At 46.6% G+C, this 15,693-nt stretch overlaps 1 protein-coding gene across 1 annotated transcript in view; it reads left to right on the forward strand.

Moving 5' to 3' along the window:
* Positions 1-15,693, forward strand: part of LOC126487621 (uncharacterized) — a 178,778-nt gene that overhangs the window by 95,705 nt on the left and 67,380 nt on the right. The window contains 5 exon segments of the mRNA XM_050120553.1: positions 3,298-3,452; positions 4,460-4,571; positions 6,164-6,213; positions 6,553-6,729; positions 14,657-14,774. Coding sequence (XP_049976510.1) covers positions 3,298-3,452; positions 4,460-4,571; positions 6,164-6,213; positions 6,553-6,729; positions 14,657-14,774 — 612 coding nt within the window.

Consider the following 15,693-nt stretch of genomic DNA (forward strand, 5'->3'; position numbering starts at 1 on the left):
TGGGTCTACAAGACCTTCCCTCTCTGGCCCAGGTTCTCTCTCATTCTCCTGCCTTTCTTCTAAACTCTATCTCAAGAGTCCTAGACACTTTGTGCACTCTGTGGGTCTTTATGCCTCTGCTCAAGTTTTCCCAGAACATTTTGTCCTTACTACACCGCACACATTTTTTTTTTGTCTAGAGGAAGTTGCTCATCCTCCGTGTTTCAACTCAGCTATTATTGTTACAGGGAGCCCACCAGAGATGACTACTTAGACAGTGTATAGCCCACTGAAAGTCTTTATTCCAGATGGCTGGGATTACACCCAGGTATTTAGAGACCCACGTGTAACTCCAGGGGGGGCTTTTAAAAGCAAAAATCACTTCCTGTTATCTACCTCAACAGCTGCAGGGAGAGGTCTGAGCAGGCAAGCTGATCAACAGAAGATAAGATAAGCAGTTAGCTGCAGGGGAGGTCTGCACAGGTAGGCTGTTTGTTGAACAGAAGATAAATAGGTAGACGAGGCATCTTGGCCTCAGGTTCCTAGAATAGAGTTGGGTGATTTTTGTGAGATTCTCCATTGGGGAGATCAAAGTCTAGTTAAACCTGAAATGGCCTCAGTAGAATACAAGATGGAGGAACCTTTGCACACTCTTTTGCCCCATTGTCTTCCGGAAAACATCTAGTCCCCTTTGAACTCTGCTAAAGTAAATTTTATGATTGCTTCTGCATAAAATGTGTGTGCAAATGCACTTATAAATCTTTTCCGACTGTGGAACAGGAAAGGGTCGGATAGCATAATCAAGAGATTGAGTGAGGCCGAAAGAGGAAGTGAGACAGAACAAGTGTGTCCTGCCACCGATGCTAATGGCGAAGTTTAGTTCAAGAAGTAGTGAGCACCAACAGGACAGCCTGGCGAATGAGCAGTGAAAAGATGCTCAACACCAGCAGCCACTAGAAAAAGTGAGTTAAAACCTAATTGAGAAATAGCCTATACCTGTTAGAATGGTTAAAATGTAAAAGACTGACCACCTCTGTGTGGTGAGCAGGTCCATGATCTGAAACCTTTGTATGCTGCTGATTAGATGTAAAATGGTCAAACCACCTGGAAAATAATTTATCAATTTCTTAAAAGCTTAAACATGTACACTCAACACCTACGTATTTAATCAAGAGAAATGAAAGCCAATGGCCGTACCAAAATCTGTATGTGAATGTCTATAACAGTTGTATTCAAGAACAGGAATGAATCACATAAACATATTTTGGCATGTCAATATGTAACTGGAGGTTTCTCTCCTGCCTGACAGCTCCTGAACAACCACTCTGAGGCTTAATATTAATTACAAACTCTTTGGCCTATTAGCTCAGGCTTATTATTAACTAGCTCTTGCAACTTAAACTTACCCTTTTTTATTATTCTATATTTACCACAGAGCTCATGACTTGTTACCTCACATCATCTTGCTTCCCTGGCAGCTGCTGGCATCTCCCTGAATCTGCCCTTTTCCTCCCTATATCTCTATTTGGATTTCCTGTCTGGCTCTTTTTTGCCGGGCTATTGGCCAAATTAGCTTCTTTATTAACCAATGGTAATAAAGCATATTTACAGCATATGGAGAGACATCCCACATCACATATAATGGCATACTACACAGCAGTACAAAGACATAATATTGACACTATAGCAATATGGATGAAGCCAGAAAAAAGGACCACATTCTGCAGGAATGTATGTAAAATTCTAGGCAATCCATTGTAGCCTAGAATTGCCAAAAACAGAGGCGTAGTGGAGAAAGGGGAGTATGGAGAGAAGGATGGGTGTGTGGGTTGTAAGTAAAGATGGTGGCAATGATTTCATAGTTGAGTACAAAAAAAAAAGTGTCAGAACTTTCCTAACCATATACTTTTAAATTGTCTTTATAAAATGTCAACTATTCTCCAGTAAACAAAATTACTGTTTTGAAAAGAGAAAGCAAAATTTTATAGATCTAAATGCAGGGGGGCAAAGTGGATGGGCACAGGTTAGAAATGAAGATGTTTGACTTCCAGTTTCCCTGCTGACCCAGGAGTTCTGTTCACTAGAGAAAAAGCCACAGGACCAAAGTCAAGAAGGCAGGAGCTACATGAGGCTCTGTCTCATAAATCCAACAACAACAATTAGGTTAGACCGGAGGAAGCAATTTAAGAGTATAGGAGGATTTAGGGGTGAAAAGCGATGTGGACTCCTTCACGAGGACTGAAAAGTGGAAGTAGTTGGGCATAGAAATCAAAGTTGGGCACAGTCACAGCTGCAGGTCCAGAAAACGGATGAGGGTGTGGGAGCTGGATTCAGCAGCTTCTGAGGTCCCAGGTGGCAGGAAGTCATATCATGAAAACACAGCTAAAGGAATCCCCCCACCCCACCATGAGCTGGCTTTGTCCTGGGTAAAGAAACAGGTTCTAGCTAGACTAAGGAAATAGAAGGCACCTGTGGGTGCATCAGCCCCCTGTGGAACTCAGAACTTGTGTTCTCTTTCTTCCCACTGTCTCATGGCCTGGCAAGAGGACCCCTCTTCTGAACTGGTAGACTTCCATTTCCTGCACACCAGGATGCCCCAGTGGTGTCCAGGGAGGAAAATGAAGTTGCAAGCTTTAGATTTTTTTCATCTCTGAATTTTTCTTCCCTTTGGCCTCACCCTCCTGGCATAATTTCAATATGACGACCCCTTGGTTGTGTCATTGAAGAATGACCTTCCTTTGGAAGATTTAACCTTTAAGTTAGTAGTTAATTAAACATAAAAGACTTCTACCCAGCATTCCCCATAATGCACTGTGCCGGAATAGTAGAAGATAGTGATTTTCCATTTTTCCTCTCCAGCACTCCGTCGGTGCTCTCCTGTTCTTCCCCATTCCCACTTCACTTCACTATCAGTGCCAAAGGAGACGTATCTAACCCAGATATTCCTGAGGGAATTTTCCAGATCTTATAACAGTGGGATCCATTAGCAGATCTGTGTAATCCATCTCACAGATCCACGTGGTCCGTGAGCAGTTCTTTAGAGGCCAATCTACACACAGAATTCCACGCAACTCCTTCATTGGGTGAAGAAGTTTTCTGAGAATTTGACATAGTCTCACATTCTGGAAAGAGCCCTGCTTTGTACCTTACCCCTTTAGGGTGCAAACTGATGCTGCCTTCCCTCCTTCCCCTCCCCTCCCACTTCCCTCTCGTGTTTCCACTCTTCTCCTGCCATCACAGACCTGTGGAGTTGCTGTAGTCCCCTCCAGGGCCTCTGTATCTGACACACTGAACTCACCTGGGTTTCAAACTGTTTAGGGAGCAAGTTTGGCTCTGAGGCATCATGGCAGAAGAAGTCCAACCAGAAGGGAATCCAGGACTGCCAATGGCATAGAGTGTATGCTACTAGCCCCAACTCCAAAAGCTCCAGACACCCTTACTCATCCTTCAGAAGGATTTAAGACTACCAAAAGGTACTGTGTCTAGTGGGAGGATAGAGTGACTTGGGAGAGCTGTGTGCTTGTAAGATCTCATATGAAGATGCTGTATGAACACTCCTTCAGATACAGTCCAGTCAACAACGGAGGGTCAGCTCATCCTGATTTTAGCCCTCTCCTGCTCTCTTCCTCTTTCCTCTCCTCTCTTCAATGTCTCTTCCCTTCGCTCCCTCCTGCCTATTTCTCTGTAGACTTTCTCATACTCTCCTTCACAAACAGGGTGGTAAACAGGCTGCTCCAGACATCTGCAACCACATAAGACTGAAACCACAGAATTGCTTTCACTATTCTAACAAAGGCTTTACTGTTGTTCAAATAAACAAAAAACAAAAACAAAACAACAACAACAACAAAACAAACAAACAAACAAACAAAAAAACCCGGGAGGGTGAGTTCTGAGAATCATGGTGTCCACAGAGGTATGTCTACCACTAAGGACGCTCTAGTCTGCCTTGATCTCTCCCTACCATGAAGACATGAGACATGAGAAGGCCATAGACATATTCTCTAATAATCATAGCCACTCCGGCTGTTTTGTTGGGTACTAAGGGCACTCTAATTTAATGGGCAAACGGGGAATGAAAAGTGATGGCAGGCAAAACGACTTTTATTAGAGTTTCTGCTAATGGGACGCACGGCCAGAGGTCAAGTGTCTTCAGAGCACATTCCCAGTGTGGGTGGAAGATTTAAGATCAGTGTCTGGTTGAGAGGACTCTTCCATTCCGGTATCTCAATGGCCACCATCAAGAGGGCACTCTGCCCGGGCTATGATGTCTGGGGAGGGACCACTGACGCAGGCTTCAGGAACAGTGGCGTCTTCAGAGGAGCACAATGGCAGGTGAGTCCTCAAAGACACGCAAGAAGGTGGCAACTGTGGGAGTGGACAGCCTGCCTTCCTGCCGCAGTGCCCAACACATGAGTTATGAGAGCCATGTGCCTGCCGGCCGCCTCCCTCAGCTCAGCTCTCTTTCCTCATTTGTCAGGGCTCCAGAGGCCTTCGTGTCTATTCAGCTAGAAAAGGTGGGTTTGCGGGACACCATGCTGAACACCTTCCTGTGCAGAAAACAGAGGACGGCTGGCCAGATGGAGAGCCCGGTGAGTGTGAGAGGAGAAGGGCTTGCTGGAGCTCTCGCTGATTGTATATGTGTGTGTGTGTGTGTGTGTGTGTATACAACATATACATACATATATATATGAGCAAATAAACATTCTGAATTTGGCGTTTGTTAGGTTAAACCATGTGGATAAAGCTATCGAATACAAACTGCCCATGGAACCCAATCAGGACAGGATCTCCGCACACAGCCCATACTCATGTTTTAAGGAATGCACGTTTTCCCAAAGCCATGTTTTGGTCTAATTTCTTTCTAAAGGGACTAGTCTGATCGAGTACCTGTTCTGGAACTTTTGCTACTTTTGAGTGACCTGCAGGGGTAGGTGACTTGGGCAAGGTAGGCAGGTGCTCACATGTCACCTTTGTTTATGAGAAGCTACTGATGTGTTCCTATTTAAGTGTTTTCAAATATTAGTCAGATCATTTAGAAAGTATTACAAAACTCAAACCTTTAATCATTTACACTCCCTATTTTGTTAATAGTGTTTTACTATTCATTAAGTTTTTGACGGTACACAGTTATCTGGAAGGAAACGAAATGGAAGAGAAAGGCTTTGTCCCTCCTCGTGACAGGCAAGGGAAGGCTGAGCCTAATGCAGGCGTGCAGATGAAATGAGAGGGCAGGCAGACGTTTCCTGTAAGGATGGGTGACAGCGGAAGCAAAGGCATCCACTATCTTTTTGAGACTTGTTTATTTTGGGAACAACTGATGCCTTTCTGCCCCAAATAAACAATTCTCATAAAATATTGACTGTGACAGAGCTCCAGGGTTGCCCAATGCCTACCAGACCAGAAAGAACTCAGGCGATATTAGAGCAGGTTTGCTGGCTGCAGGATTTTGGCCTTCTGACAAGTGAACAAGTTGATCTCTCACCATCCCATGGATCACCATCCCATGGATGCTGGCTGAAGTGTGCAGCTGTGGTCACAGACAGCACTGACACCTCACAGCAGAGCAGGCACACGAGGGTCATGTTGTGTCAACGCCCCTTACCCAAGTCCCACAGAGACAGAGTGGAAGAGGCATCAAGCACCCAGTGGGTTTCTGTCCGAAACCACAAAGCTGGGTGGGGCACCTTTCTTATAGCAAACCGCCCTTTTTCCTAGAGAGGGACCCTACCTCAGACCTGAGGGTTGTTCTCGGCAAACACAACCCTAAGAAATGGCTCAGATAGAAAGTGTCGAGGGTCTCGCATTGTTGGCATGCTCAGCAAGATGGGAGCAGATAGAAGAGACCCATACAAGTCTCCCAATGCATTTACCCTCAGAAAGAAAGCCTCAGCTTCATGGCTATTGAGCATTGCCACTTGAACTTGATCATGCAATCATTTGAGTGCTGGTTTACTGTATGTATGTATGTATGTAGATAGAAGAGACCCATACAAGTCTCCCAATGCATTTACCCTCAGAAAGAAAGCCTCAGCTTCATGGCTATTGAGCATTGCCACTTGAACTTGATCATGCAATCATTTGAGTGCTGGTTTACTGTATGTATGTAAGTAAGTAAGTAGGTAGGTAGGTAGGTAGGTAGGTAGGTAGATATGTATCTTTATATTTTTTCTTTTATCAACAGGATGACATTGAAAAAGTCAAGAGGGAACTAATAGTTGAATATTGCCAAAAGTAAGTAGAGTCTATATGAATAATATATAGATTCTGGTTTCTCTGACTGGTACTCTTGCCAGCAGAAGTGTTATCTAGAAACCCAGACCATAGTTTGTAAATAAACCACGGCCATACTGCTTGGATAGAACCAAGAGAGACTCACACCCGGGAGGCATCAGAAATAAGGAAGGGGGTGCTTTGAAGAGGTTCGTGTTTCCGCCTCCAGACAATGCCAACCTTACCCAGGTGGCAGTGTCTTCACAACAGAGAATGTTCTATTCTCTTTGAAAAGTTTCTCCAGGAAGTAGCTTCTGGAGGATTCTTCTTCAGGACACCGTCTCTCCCTCTGGCCTCCAGGTTGAGCCACCGAATGTCTCACTATGCCCTTAGGGGTCAGATCATGGCATACTGCAATAGCCTAAGAGTTCTGCTGGACAACTTTCCTACTATCAGGGACACCTTCTTCATGGTGGGACAACCCAATGAGAAGAAGGGCTTGAAGGACTCCAGTGGGGAATTCAAGGCTGATCCCAGGTATGCCAGGCTGTTAAAGCTTGTTGTTCTACTACCTAGGCCCACCCTCTCCCAAGAGAGCATTAGGTACAGAAACTCTTAGTGCTACAGTGTCCCCCAAGATCCAGGGATCAAGAGTTGCTAGGTAGAGATGCTCACTATTAGGAAACAATGGAGCTTCTCAGAGGTGGGAATCTGGAGGGAGACATTTAGGTCCTTGCAGGTATGTCCTTGAAGGGGATCTGGTGGTGCTGGATGCTTCTTCATCACCATCCCTTCCTCCTCCCTTTTCCCTCCTCCACTTTTCAGCCACAAAGTGAGCAACATTGTTCCCCTGAGTGCTATCACCACAACACACAGCCTCAGCTAAAACATCAGGCCCAAACAGCACATAAACATTTTCTCGTTATGTGTAGATTGTTTTAGGTACTTGTTATAGTACCTTAAAGCTGACCTTCTGGCTTTACTGCCCTTGATTTTGACTTTCTCGTTTGAACAGTCAGAAGAAAACATCAGCGCTCCAAGAATGAGAGCCTCTTTGTCTCTGAAGGCGTCCTTTGTTTATGGTGTGTGTGACTGCGGTTTTCAGTCAATGAGGTTCTGTGTTCTCTTGGGAAGGCCAGAGATTCTCACCAGTCACAGCCCCTTTCCACAAGCTAATGTCTAAAACAATTACGCAAACAGGGGAGCTTGGCTTTTAGCTGTCCTGGCTTCCAACAGTCCACTCAGTGGAGAAGGAGTATTTGAAGAAAATTATTATTACCCAGCACTGTGACTGAGAGAGGCTGAAAAGACAAGAGCTGCTTCCATGCTGTGTAGATTTCCAAGTGTTCTTTTTTTTTTAAATATTTATTTATTTATTATGTATACAATATTCTGTGTGTATGTCTGCAGGCCAGAAGAGGGCAACAGACCTCATTACAGATGGTTGTGAGCCACCATGTGGTTGCTGGGAATTGAACTCAGGACCTTTGGAAGAGCAGGCAATGCTCTTAACCACTGAGCCATCTCTCCAGCTCCAAGTGTTCTTAACTCAGTCCTACCCAGGACCACACTCCCAGATGGAGGTACTGGTGTACCTGTGCGGTCACTGCCCACACTGCCTTGATTGTGGAGATGAGGGAGCGTGTGTTACAGGTCACACAGGGTCCAAGGGGCTTGCCTCACCCCTTACTCATTTCCTGCGTAGTATGGAGTTTGAGCAGCAATAATATTGAAAATATGACCACAGAGGAGACAGATGAAAGGCTTTGGAAGATGCCATGTTTCAGACCACGCGTCCATTCATTCATCCGTGCATGTGTTGTGGCGTTCGAATTCACTGGGAAAGAACAAAGACTTAGACTCCAATCTAGATTAATGAGTTTATTCTTACTGCTCTCAGGAGGGTGGCGACCTTAGATCCCAGCAGCATGCTGTGTGGAAGGGGGTTAAAGAGAGCTTTTAAGGGGGACATTGGGAAGGTGTACATTACAGCTAACCATGGAATCCACAGCTGGGCAGAAGCATTTTATTTCCCTCAGTTGTTTCTTTCTTTCCCCATTTATAGAAGAAGAAAAAAGAAAGGCCGTTTCATCCCTGTCCCATAGCAATAAACAGGTCTTACAGATGCAAAGGCAGCTGTCCCTGCCTCCCAGCCCATTAGCCTATTCTTATCTACCTGCTGGCCACTAGGATCCCCCAGGCATTTTAGAGCTAAAGGTCAACGGCCCTTGAGGGATGCCTGGCTCCATATTAAGTTGCTTTAGCCACCACAGGAGAACCGTTTGAGCTATTGCTCAGGTTTGTGTGCTCTGCTGACTCAGGATAGAGGAGTTTATTTCTGGACAGGCAATAACACAGTGTCATCAGCGTAGGGCTAGCTGTTGTGTCCCTTTAAATGTATGCACACCAGCCATCATTTGGCCAGGCCTTGCTTAGTCCCAGGCAGTTTGTACCATGCTAGACATACAAAGGTGAACAGTTCATTGTCTCCAGAGGAAAGCTCAATGATCATCTAAGTCCTGAGACAACGTGTTAGAGTTAGTTCTCAAAGATCACGAAGGTACAGAAGAGGGGTGATGTGGAAGGTGATGTATGCTGTGAATATGTTTTATTGCCATTAGTTAATAAAGAAACTGCTTTTGGCCAGTGGCTTAACAGAGTAAAGCCAGACTGAAAGAGATAGTAAGAGAGTAGAAAGAGTCGGGGAGAAGTTATATAGCTGCCCTTAGGAGACAGATGCCTCTGCTTGAGCCCACCGGAACCTTGCTGGTAAGCAACAGCCACGTGGTGAGACCCCAACAGAGGGATGTTTAGCTCTACCCCAGGACTGCAGAGAGGAATAAAAACAAGTAATGGGAAAGTGGAGTTCACCAAGGAAATGGAATAGGCAGTGAAGGCCCAAGAATGAAGGAGTTGAGGTCCTTCATCCCTTGACTGGCTGACAGGGCCCATCTTTCCTTGGTGTTTACAAGGTGCTCTGGTCGTGGGTAAAACCAGAGTTCTTAGTTTTCAAGTCAGCCAGCTCTATCCTTGAGTAGACTTCAGGACTTAGAAGGACACATTTCAGAGAAGAGATGGGTGAAGATACCACTGTAGAACTCTTTTGTGGAAGGGTTTGCGGGACATCTGCATCTCAGGGGTGTTCCAACACATTTATCTCTAGTGAGAAACAGCCCAGGCCAATCCTTTAAGGCCTCTTTGTTCGACCAGTTTTCTACCCACTAGGCAATCTACACTTGGCATCAAACTTTTAAAATTCTTTCCAGAAGCCTATTCATGAACTCACTACATTTTTATTTCGGGTGAAATGTATAGTGCGGCCAGTTTTGGGTTCTGATGTGTTTATTCTGCAGTAAGCAATGCGGAGGCGAAGGCGTGAAGAGGGGAGGGGGACCTGTGTGGCTTGTGGCCTTGCTCTGTTCCCTTTGGTGATGTCTTAGTTATGCTGACATCAAAACCAGCACAGATGTCTCCTGGATGATGGCTTCCCTAAAGAACAAGGGATGTGGCTTCTAAGTTGAGAGCCTAATGCCGAGGAGATGCTCAGTTAAGTGTGATGACTTCAGTGCCCGGTGCAGCTCGGCTGTTTCTCCACAGCCCTCCTCTCCTGCTTCCTATACCCTATAATATGAATGCCTTGCTCTTTTAAATGATCTTTATTTTTATTTTATGTATATATGTGTGTGTGACTGCATCTATGTAAGCACATCTCATGAGTGACACCTCGTGAGTGCAGGTACCCACAGAGATCAGAAGGGGAGATGATTCCCCTGAAACAGGAGTCTGGGTGCTTGTGAGCCACCATGTGGGTACTGGGAACTAAACCCAGACCCTCCAAAAGAGCAGCAAGCCCTCTCAGTCACTGAATCCCACTCCAGCCCCTGATATGTCTTTTAATACTCTCATTTGTATGAATGTAGAAGAACTTCTGTCTTATGTTGGAGTTAGGGGAAAGTGCTTCCTAAGACTATGAAGGACTATGGTTCTGTGAACTGTAGACACAGGGCAGTAGCGTCAGGAGCAAGTTAACTTTATATTTTAATGAGACGGTCTATTTTAGCCCAGCTTTGGAAGTCTATGGGCAGAACGCCAGCATCAGCTGATTCTGGAAAGGACATTTTCTTAGTTTCATCATCATGGAAGTGAGTTTAGAAGGGAGAAATCATGTTAAATATCAGGAAAGCATAGCTAGGCTTGGTGATGGGCCTGGGAGGAGGAGGCAGGAGGGATCAGGAGTTCAAGGTTAACCTTGGCTGCACAGAAAATTTAACACCAGACTGGGCTACAAGATGCTATCTCAACATAACCCCACCTCTGAAAAATAATTTTAAAAGTCAGGAAGACAGACACTGGAAGCCAACAGTCCCTTCCAAGGGCACACCACCAACTGACCTATGACCAGGCCCATAGGATTTACCCTTAAAAAAAACCACCGTGCTCCAATACACCCCCTCCAGACTAGTCATAATGAAAAGATTCAGGGAACCCTGACTGCTCTTTGGACTGGAAAGGGAGAGGGAGAGGAGTGGGGGGAGGAGAAGAGAAGTGGGGGAGGGGGAGAAGGGNGGAACTTTTTTTTTCCTTTTCTCAATAAAAAAAAAATCCTTTTCAAGGGGACCATCCTTAAACTCCAATCCAAGGCACAGCGTTCAGTCAAACAAAGGTGCAGGAGGGCTCCTAGTGTTCCTACTGAGGATCCGGAGATGTTTTGTTTACGAGAGTGTGGTGATTGATTGGCAATGTCTGCCACAATCAAGAGTCTCATGAGTTGTGTGAGTTTAAAATGCCAAGATGCAGCTTCATCATTTAAAGGCTCTAACGTCTGGTAGGTTAGCAGAGCCTCCCCCCGCCGCCACCCAAAGCCAACTAACTCTTCATCAGAGAAGGAGCTAAAAAGGGGACCCTCATCCCACAAAGTCCCTTGGGACGTCAGTTCCCTTTGCGATTCCAGGGGAGGCTGGAATCTAAAGACCAGGATGTCGCTCCTGCACTCTGAGGGGCAGGCTGATGGTGGAGCAAAGACAGTAAACAGAGGGGGGGGGGCAGTGAGAGTTGGTTACTCACTGTGTGACAAGGAGAGTCGCTGTCATTCCACACAACCACTTTGTAAAAATCACCAGACGGTATTCCTTCTTTTGCGTGGGTGTGGCCAATGGTGGAGCACAGGGCCTGGTAAGAAAAGCCCAGGCTAGCCCCTATCAGCTTGCCTGAGAGCTCAGCCTGGAAGTGGCTATCCAGCAGTCTTGGCACCAGCTGCCATACATGATGAAACTGACAAGGTCCTCATCTGGGAAGGAGAAATAGTCAGGTCATAACAGTACACTGTGACAGGGAGCAAGAAAAAAATAAATGTCTAATGAACATTCTAGTAAAAAATGCTCAGTATTTGAGCTGGAGAGATGGATCAGCAGTCAGGAACACTTGCAACTCCTCAGAGAACCTAACAACCACCCGCAACTCCAGTTCCAGAGGATCTGCCATCTTCTTCTGGCCTCCTAGGGCCAAGTATGCAGGTGCTGCACACATACACGTGTAGGCAAAACATCCGTACACATAAATTTTAAAAAGGAAAAGAAATGCTCACTGTGTCTGTGGTGTTTTGAATGCCAAACGCCCAAATGGACTCTGGGATTGAATAGCTTTCCCATTGGTAGGAGTGTTTGTAGAGGCGTAGGTGGGGAAGCCTTACTGTAGGGAGTCCCTGGGGATGGGCGTTGAGACTGTACAGCCTCACCCTACTTTACTTCAGCTTGCTGTCTCTGCTTCATGTGTTGGGTTGAGGGTATGAGCCTTCAACTTCCTGCCCCAGCAGCCCTGTCTGCTGCTATACCTCCCTACCTTGATGGACTCTCAACTTCGGGAACCAGAAGCCAAAACAAACTTTCTTCTTTAGTTGCCTTGGCTTTGGTGTCTTACCACAGCAACAGGAAGGTTGGGAGATGAGGGTGGGCAATGGGAAGACCTCGGAGGGACCATGCTTAGTCTGCGTCTTGGTTGACGACTAATATTCTAGACGGGCAGAGAAGGGAAATCCAGATGAAACTGGGAGATGGGAATTTGCAGTCACCGAAATAGAAGGCGGCAGACTGGCTGACTTCTGCCTCTGTCCAGGCAGCGGCAACATGGAGGGACGACTAAGGCCCAGGGAACTCACACCTGTCTTTCAGGGCACAGGAAGGGATCAACGTGGCTGTCAGTGACATCACTTAGGGGGTGAAGTCAGTGAGTCTAGGTGCCAGATTTAATGTGGAACCAAGGAAGAAAGAGGGACCTAGGATGTCACCCGGAGTCCCCTAGCTCAGGTGACAGTGCCTTTCTTTTTTTTTTTTTTCCAGTTTGTGATTATTCTGTGTGATGCGTGTGTTAGAGCAGAGATGGCGTGCTATGACACACGTGTGGAGGTCAGAGGAAAACTTTCTGGGTTGCTTCTTTCCTTCAACCATGTTGAAGCAGATCTCTCTTGTTTCTGCCACACTGTGGACTCCAGGCTAGCTGGCCCACCGGCTTGACAATTCTGTTTCTGCTTCTGGTCACACTGGCGGATGCTGGGATTACAGATGCAAGCCAGGAATCTGTCGGGTTTTTTCCCCCCTGTGGATTTTAGGGATGGAGCTTGGGTCAGACACGAGAGGCCAGTGCTTCACCTCCTGAGCCATCTCAAAAGGTATTGATTAGAGCAACAGAGACGGCTTACTGGTTAAGAGCATTTGTTGCTCTTGCAGAGGACATGGGTTCGATTCCCAGCACCTACAAGGTGACTCACAACCAAACCTAACTCCACTTCCAGGGGAATTGGATACTCTCCTGGCCTCTATGGGGATCAGGCATGCATGTGGTACACATATGCACATTCAGGCAAAACACTCACATGCATAAAATAAAATACATCTTTTAAAAAATGTAAAAGCCCAGAATCTGTGAGCTCCTATGAGCCCAGATTAGTTGTTTCTGTGTGTTCCCTTGTGATGACCTTAACCACCCTGGCTCGGACCAACATCTAGGGAGCCGGCATGGGACCAACCTAGACCTTCTACATCTGTGTGACCATTGTGTAGCTTGATCTGCTCATGGGACTCCTAGTGGTGGGGGCAGGCTGTCCCTAAAGCTTTGGCTGGCTTTCAGGAACCTATTGCTCATATTGGGTTGCTTTATTTAGCCTTAACACAAGGGGAGATTAGTCCTACCTCAGCTTGATGTACTATACTTTATTGACACCCATGGGAGAACTGCCCTTTCTGAACAGAAACAGAGGAGGAGTGGGTGGGGAGGGGTGGGGACAGGTGAGGGTAGGGAATGGGAGGAGAGGAGGAAGGGGAAACTGTGGTTGGGATATAAAATAAATGAATAAATTTAATTAATAACAATAACGCAAAGGTATTTACTATTTAAAACTCAAGAAGGCTACTCTGGGAGGATCACATCAGGCTTCAAGGGTGTGGGTGACATTCTGTTACGCCTGGTACCCGGGCTTCTGTGCATCCTTAACCCACACATTTACAAATGGACACTTGTCTATAAGCCTGCAACAAGGAGACTGCCTAAAAGTGATGCGGTGTTGATATTTGGGGGAACAAAAACAGAAGGCCTGGGGAAAACAGTGTGGCCTGGTACTCTGTCAAGAAACTATTAGAATACCAGCCTGTCTTTCAAAGTAACAGTGTTCACTCGACAAGCCAGATTCCACAGCCTGAAGTGACCAGGTCACACCTCCACACTCACACCCCACCTTTCTCTCTCTCTCTCTCTCTCTCTCTCTCTCTCTCTCTCTCTCTCTCTCTTTCCCACTGTTAGTGAAGTTTTAAAGGGTTACCATTCCTTCCCCGCCCCCATCACATCTGACTTCACCGTCCACCCCTAGGCCATGCAGTGTCCCCAAAGCCCTTCCTTCTGATAACCAACATCTTCTGAAGAGAATTCTGTCCTTTTCCCAGCCCGCCCGCTGCATTTCTGTCACTGTTGCTTTATCTAACGGAAGCACGGTGGGCCGGGAAGGAAAACAGAGCTGCCTGGCATCTAAGAGGACTCTAGAGCTAGGCAGATGTGCACAGAAGTGCCAGCGGAGCCTCAGGAGCTGGCAGGCAGGGTCCACACCATCCCTCAAAGCCTCAATTTCCTCAGCTGTGAAACAGGGACAAAAATAGACCGTCAAGACATTAAGTGACATAAAATATGTAGCACCCAGCATGAGGCCGGCCGTCTAACTTCTTTCCTTTCTTAGCCCAGGTTCCCTCCCTCCATACCCACGCCTTCCTTCCTCCCACGCAGCCCGGGCTAAAATCAGCCCCCTCGGCTCTTTCTCCTGATGAGTTATTTATACAATATTTATAAGTCATTCTGGCCACCTGGGAGCAGGAAGCTGCTCCCTGGGCTTAGGCACTGGGCCTGCAGTGACCCCTCATACAGGACGGCCTCTGGCTTGGTAGGGTCTCGGTTGGGCTATGGGCCTTCTTTTCTCACATTGCAGGAGTTTCCAGCCTCGGCCTCGAAGCTTGCTGTCAGCTGACGGAAGAGTCTTCCTCAACTTATGGTTTATTCCCCACCCTTCTGAAGTGCTCCTTATGTTCAAAACTCTGCCGGAAGAGGTTTGTGGAGTGTTGGGGTGGGTGTGCGCCAGAGTGGAAACGGTCACTTTTCAGGTCCCAGCGCTGATCGCATTGAGAGAGTAATTTTTTTCCATGGTGTCTGAGCACCAAGACTTTCCCCAGCTCCTGCTGCTACTTTTGTCTGCTTGTTACATTTTCTCTTGCTCTTGAGACTTACTAGTTCATTGGTGAACAGTAATTTGGACTTCTAGTATCCCTCATCCATTCCCAGTTTCCTCCTGGCCCTTCAACAAAACCCCACTTTTGTCATCCTGACGCAACCAGAGGATGGCAGCCCTTGGGCTGTGTTTTGTTTGTTTTTGAAACATTCTCACAGCTAGCCAGGGCTGACCTCGAACATGGGAGTCCCTGCTTCAGCTTCCCAGGAGGGGAAGGATGACAAGGGTGTGGCACCGTGTCCAGCTGTCTACTGGGGTGTTGTTTGATTTTGATTGTTCTTTGGGAATCACACCAGAAAGCCCTGACTGGGCTGGAATTCACTATCTAGGCCAGGCTGGCCTGGAACCTGTGTCAACACTGCTGCTGTCCCTTCCAAGGGCTGGATTACAGGTGTGTGCCACAACATCTAACAGGCTGCAGTATTTAAGGGTTCTCTCTCCAGCTGGATGATTGAGAACAACGCTGAGAACCCTTAGAATATTGGTATGAAAATGGGTGCTGAGTTGTCCTGCTGAATTTGACCTTTGGGGAGTAGTCCAGATTTTCTTTAAGACTATAAATGCCCATGCCTCCGTTATAGATGCTCAGAATAACGCTGCCTGCATGGGAGTCCCTGCCGAGACCCTGGTGATGCCCTGGGAATCAGTGAGCACACTGCTGTGTTCAAGGCCAGCCGAGATGACTTTAAACAGAAACACGGCGCCTTAACCCCCACAGTGGAGCCTTTGTCTAAGAGCAA

This window comes from Alexandromys fortis, unplaced genomic scaffold (assembly GCF_014885135.2).
Source record: "Alexandromys fortis isolate MF-2015 unplaced genomic scaffold, M_Fortis_MF-2015_v1.1 scaffold_175, whole genome shotgun sequence".
NCBI classification, from domain to species: Eukaryota; Metazoa; Chordata; class Mammalia; order Rodentia; family Cricetidae; genus Alexandromys; species Alexandromys fortis.